At 48.2% G+C, this 6,000-nt stretch overlaps 1 protein-coding gene across 1 annotated transcript; it reads right to left on the bottom strand.

Moving 5' to 3' along the window:
* Positions 1 to 2,204: 2,204 nt before the first annotated feature.
* On the bottom strand, positions 2,205 to 3,190 carry LOC113450450 (olfactory receptor 52K1-like). Its single transcript, XM_026721640.2, has one exon. It carries the CDS (start codon positions 3,140 to 3,142, stop codon positions 2,207 to 2,209), a length of 936 nt encoding a protein of 311 aa, XP_026577425.1. The 5' UTR covers positions 3,143 to 3,190; the 3' UTR covers positions 2,205 to 2,206.
* Positions 3,191 to 6,000: the final 2,810 nt, after the last annotated feature.

Genomic DNA, 6,000 nt, shown 5'->3' with positions numbered 1-6,000 from the left:
CGGAAGGGACCCTTGTATGGTTTTGGACACATTCATTTATATGGGTCAATCACAAAGCACGTTGTCCTTCTTGTAATGGGTCATGGGTTTCTCTGTCATTACCCAAAGAATTTTTTTTTAAAAAAATCTTACTTTTATTTTATTTAAAAAAAAGTTAAAATACAAAACTCCAAATTAAAAAGAAGCAACAAAAAATTACAAAGAAAAGAAGACATTGAAAAAAGTGCATTAAAAATACCAACACACATAATATTCCCCCTAACTGAATGCTGATTCATACATTAGTACATCATTAGTTTCCCACTCCTTGCAAAACAGGCCCCCAAATTTGACCGGTTATCTGTACACTATATGAATGAAAAAACCAATTAACAGAACAATAATAAGAAATGCCAGGTTAAAGTATCAAAACCCTCTGTTAACAAACGGGTAATGTAATCAACATACTGTAGAAAATTTACCATGGCATCTTATTTATCTCAAATCATCCTAAGAGCTAAAAGTAATTCCATATTTGCTTCTTAATATCCTCTCTTGTCTATTGTTTGATTAAATAAAATGAATTCTCTCTCCACAACTGGTCTCTCCTCCCAAGGAAGTCAGGTGACTTTCCAATTAAGCGTGATAAATCCATTCCCCAAATTTCCTTCAACACTTCTAGAGAAAACCAAATGAGCCTCCCTTCAATCTGGCGTCTGCTGTTGTAAAAAAAAAATATGCCGGCTTGAGCTCCAGAGTGGTGTATGCAATCAACTCCATTCTCTAAGTCTGTCTAATTCATAGGCCTTTCCAAGAGGTTTGCAATGTATAAAACAATCGTTTTGTGAAACTCATGTAAAGGGCTACATTCATCTGAATGTTTTCCACAGCCGTTATCATTTCATCAAACTTTAAAAAAAAAAACTTTCAACGAAAATTGCATGTTGCCAAATAGTTTCTCTCCAGATATCAGCCACTCTTTGCTTGTCTGTAATCTGATGCGTTATTGCTTTGTGTAATTTAAACAGGAAGTGAAGAATACTGAGGCAAAGTGAAGAAATAAATAAACTGAATATATTTTCTGAATATTTTAATGCAAGATTAACAGAATAAATTTAAGCCCCCGATATTTTGCAAATTAATAAACTGCAAAAACTGTATGAGAGTCCAATATTAATATAAATAAAATGAAAACACTTTCATCATCCCAAAACACGCTGTTTCCTTATAGAAAGGTTAAAGTTATTCAAAACAACAACATAAATCGAAAGGAAAAAGAACAGAGTCCAGCAGGGGGTTAAAATGAATAAGCATTCAACCTACTGGTCAACTTTTAAAAATAAAAAGCAGAGTAAAACAAAAGATTCAAGAAGTGACAATAAATCCCAGGCGTGCTTTAGATTAAAAGTGAACTGCCAAAAGACAGGTGGATGATCGGTGGCTTTCCAACCACTCTCATGGGGGCGGGGGGGCTGCCCTTCCCAGATGGATCCACGGCCTCCGGACAGCTGTCTCCGGTCATTCCTAAGTGTTCCCGTTTAAATCCGGGGGGCAGCCCCGCCAGAGAGCCAGCTTTGGCAGCAAAAGCAGGAGATCATCAGCACGAGAGAGGAAAAAGAAAGCCGCTTGCTCTTCTACGGCCATCTTGGGGAGGGGTCCCAAAGGAAAACCAGTTTTACCTGATTTGGGGTAACTCCACTAATGTTCGAGGAAAAATAGAAAATATACCCTCTCGCTGGCATTGCCCCACCCGAGATGAGAGTGAAGTAGCAGCAGCGGCTGAGAGAATCCAGCCAGATCCTTGACATCCTCTCAACGGACGTTTTCCCCAAGCCTGCCAACTCCGGTCCCGAAACGGCTTTATGGCAAGAACCAACATTCTTGAGGGCGCACAAGGATTAAAAGATGGAGCGAGGAGACCATCAAGCCAGGGATAACATTAAGGGAAGATCTGTCTGAAGGATCTGGCGTCCCTTATACTACTTGGAGGACCTCAATAGGCTGAGAGTTGGAGTGGCTAACTATGAAACCAACGTGCACAAGTGGAGCCCCCTAGCAGAGACCAACAAGGTGTGTGAATGTGGAGACTCACAAAGCCCGCCTCATCTACAGTTTTGTTGGCTACTACCAGAAACTTGTACCAATAATGACATCTTTTTGGCCAAAGACAAAGCCAATAAATTGGCTTCCAGAAGGAGGAAGAGGAGGAGGAGAAAGATCAGAAGGTTTATTTTTTGGGAAAAAGTTTCTGGAGGCCGGCTTTGATCTCTTTGGTTCTCATACCGTAGATCAAAGGGTGGACAGTCCAGGGGAAGAGCAGGTAGGTTGCACTGATGAGGTTGTGAACATCTTGGGGGGCCGATTGGGCGAGTCGGAAGACGATGGACGAAGAGAGGCGAGAGGAGTAGCTGATGACAATCACGATCCAGTGGGTGCCACAAGTGCGGAAGAGTTTGTGACGGACGTGGCCAGAGCTGATCTTCAGAGCCGTGTGGACAATCCGGCCGTAGGAAGCCAAGAGGAGGCTGAAGTCAAGAATGAAATCAAAGAACCTTAAAGCCAAACCTGCCCTCTTGTTCACGGAGATGTTGCCGCAGGACAACCCCATGACGGCCATGTGTTCGCAGGCAAAATGGCCGATGACGTTTGACCGGCAGAACCTCACCCGGGAGGCCAAGACCACCACCGGCCCAACCGTGCCAAGACTTCTCAGCAAGGAGAGCAGCGTCAGGAAGCTCAGGAGCTTGATGGTCATGAGTTCTGCGTAGCGCAGCGGGTGGCAGGTGGCCAGGAACCGGTCCAGAGCCATCATCAGGAGGACGTTGCAGTCCAGGAGGATGGTGAAGTAAAGGAAGAACATCTGCACCAGGCATTCGGTCAGGGAGATGTGGCTGGCGGGCAGCACCAGGCTGAAGAGCATTCTGGGAAGGATGGCAAAAGTCCCGATGAGGTTGACCGCCAGGAGCAAGGCGATGAGCAGGCACATGGGGGAGTGGAGGCTCTCCTCCGTCTTGACCGTGTAGATGACGACGGAGTTGGTGGCCACGATCAGGAGGAAGAGGCAGAAGAAAGGGAGGGCGAGGAAGGGCCGGAGCTCCTGGAGACCTGGGAACGGGACCAGGGTGAATTCCACGTAGGAGACGTTGGCCGTGCTGTTCTGCATCTCCGCTCCCCTGGCTGGCAGGTTGATGGACCTCGGGGTCTTGGCTCTGAAAAGGAACAGTGGCCTTTGGGTCAATCCCAGGTTGGGTAAACCCTCGCAGAAGAAGCAGCAGCTGAGGTGATCCCTCAGTCATTGTCCTCCTCCTCCTCCTCTCCACACACCCAACTCCCTTCTAGTTCTCCTCATCTTCTCCAAGTGGATCATGAAACATCTGCATGGAAACCACTAAGCTCAGAGAGCGCTAAGGACCCTAATAAGGCCTCGATTAGTCTTTCAAGACTGAATATTTCTTGGAAAAAATCTCTTTGATTGTGAGGGCTGACTGCAACTTTCCCTAAATGCTGCTCTCTGGATTCCTGCTCTGAACAGAAATTTGGACTTGGCCTGAATGACCTCATCAAACCGTTGAATGCCTGGATTGTTAAGTGAGGAAGTCCATCACCTGCAAAGAAAACCAGGGATACCTGGGAAGGCCTAATGGGAACAAAAGCAGAGGAAGATACGAACCCTGAATGCCTGATGGAAACGGCATCGAGTCAAACTAGGGCAGAACTTCAGATGAAGGAAGAGAAAAGGAGACCCCAGAAAGAGTGCAACCCCCCCCCCGGGATCTGGAGGCCAAACTGTACGATAAGCAATTGGGGAAACTGTCTCCTGTAATGAAGGGAAGGACTAGGTGGGACATGGCAGCCGTCTTCTAGGACTTGATGCTCTGCCCCAGAGAAGAGGAGGCCAAGCTCTTCTCCAGAGCACCTGAAGGCCAGGTAGGAAGCAACAGGTGGAAGCTTCTCAAAGAGAGAAGCCACCTGCAACCAAGGAGAAATTTCCTGAGTGTAAAAACAATCAGCCAGTGGAACGACTTGCCACCAGAAGTTGTGAAGGCTCTTAAGAAGGGACTGGACAGCCATTTGTCTGAAATGATCTTGGGTCTCCTGCTGGAGCGGGGGTTGGACTAGAAGACCTCCAAGGACCCTTCCAACTCTGTTCTCTCTCTAGTCATTACGTTCCAGAATTTTGCAAAAGTAAAAGGCTTCATCTGTGGGGAGGGGCTCCTTCTGGCCTCCTGGAACTGCAGCGCTCCGGTAAGTCGGGGGCCGGTTCAAGAAATGGGCCCCGGGAAGCCAGCTAGATAGAGTGGAAACGCCCCCCCAAGAACGAACCGTAGGGAGCCTCCAAGAAGGATTCTCCCCCCCGGCCAGTTCCCCCTTCCAAGTCCTGACGCCTCCCAGCGAACACTCCACCTCTCCTCACCAAGGTCCGAGGATGACCGAGCCAGGCCAGCTGCTGCCCGCCTTCTGCCTGAAATCTTCTCCGAGGGACCCTTCGGGAGGACCAGCCCCAAAGTTTCCTCCCTGGGCTGCGGTCAGGCCTCCTCCTCCTCCTCCCTATCAAGGCAGCCCCTGCGGGGAAGGTCTTCCTCCAGCCGAGGAGAGGAGCCAAGGGGGCCCCAGGTGGCAGGCCTGGCTCAGCACGTGTGGGGGGGGTGCAGCGTGCCAGCAGGGAGTTCCCCGCTGCTCCTGTGGGGTGTTGGGCCTGGGAGGCCACCACACCAGCCCCTCCGTGGCTCCTGGCCCAGCTCCGTGGCCCGAGGAGGAATTCCCTGACAGTGTGAAGAAGCATCAATCCATGGAATAGGTTGTTTCCTGAAGTTGTAGGTGCTCCCATCACGGGGGCCTTTCCAAAAGGGACTGGACATCCGTTGGGCTGGGTCTCCTGACTTGAGCGGGGAGTTGGACTCGAAGACCTCCAAGGGCCCTTCTAGGGTTCTATGAAATAGAGAAGATACAGACGACAGAGAGATAAGATAGATAGTAGATAGATAATATAGAGGTAGACAGATGATAGATAGAGATAGAATAGACCAGGGGTCTCCAACCTTGGCAGCTTTAAGGCTTGTGGACTTCAACTCCCAGAATTCCTTCTCCAGTCATGTTAGCTCAGGTTTTGTGGGAGTTGAAGTCTACAAGTCTTAAGGTTGCCACGTTTGAAGACTCTTGGAATAGACAGACAAACAGATAGATGATAGATAGGGATAGAATGGATGGAAGGTAGATAAATAAATAGATCAATAGATAGATGATAGGTAGATCAATAGATGAGATAGACCATGGGTCTTCAAACTTGACAACTTTAAGGCTTGTGGACTTCAACTTCCAGAATTCCTGAGCTAACATGACTGGTGGGGGGGGAATTCTGGGCGTTACAGATAACAGATAATCAGAGCTGGAAGGAACCTTGTAGGTCACCTAGTCCAACCCCCCGGCCCAAGCAGGAGACCCTACACCATTTCTGACAAATGGCAGTCCAATCTCTTCTTGAAAGCCTCCAGTGATAAAGCTCCCACAACTTCCGAGGGCAACTTCTGTTCCATGGGTGGATTGTTCTCCCTGTCAGAAAGTTTCTCCTTATTTCCAGGTTGAATCTCTCCTTGGTCAGTTTCCATCCATTTTTCCTTGTCTGGCCTTCGGGGGCTTTGGTGAATAGCTTGACCCCTCTCCTCCTCTCTGGGGCAGCCCCTCCCTCAAATATTGGAGTACTGCTCTCCTGTCTCCCCTGGTCCTTCTCTTCCCTAGACCAGCCAGGCCCAGTTCCTGTAACTGTTCTTTATATTTAGAATAAGAATAACAGAATTGGAAGGACCTTGTAGGTCATCTAGTCCAACCCCCCGCCCAAGCAGGAGAGCCTACACCATTTATGATAGATAGCAGTCCGGCCTCTTCTTGAAAGCCTCCAGGGATGATGAAGCTCCCACAACTTCCGAGGGCAACTTCTGTTCCATGGGTGGATGGTTCTCCCTGTCAGAAAATTTCTGCTTATTTCCAGTCTGAATCAATCCTTGTCCAGTTTCCATCCATTGT

Source organism: Pseudonaja textilis, chromosome 7, assembly GCF_049901715.1.
Source record: "Pseudonaja textilis isolate UNSWEBS1 chromosome 7, rPseTex1.2, whole genome shotgun sequence".
NCBI classification, from domain to species: domain Eukaryota; kingdom Metazoa; phylum Chordata; class Lepidosauria; order Squamata; family Elapidae; genus Pseudonaja; species Pseudonaja textilis.
Note: the sequence above shows the minus strand (reverse complement) of the source record. Positions and strands in the feature narration are given on the sequence as shown.

Excerpts from the sequence above, each read along its gene's own strand:
- LOC113450450 (XM_026721640.2), bottom strand. The coding sequence starts at position 3,142 with ATGCAGAACAGCACGGCCAACGTCTCCTACGTGGAATTCACCCTGGTC.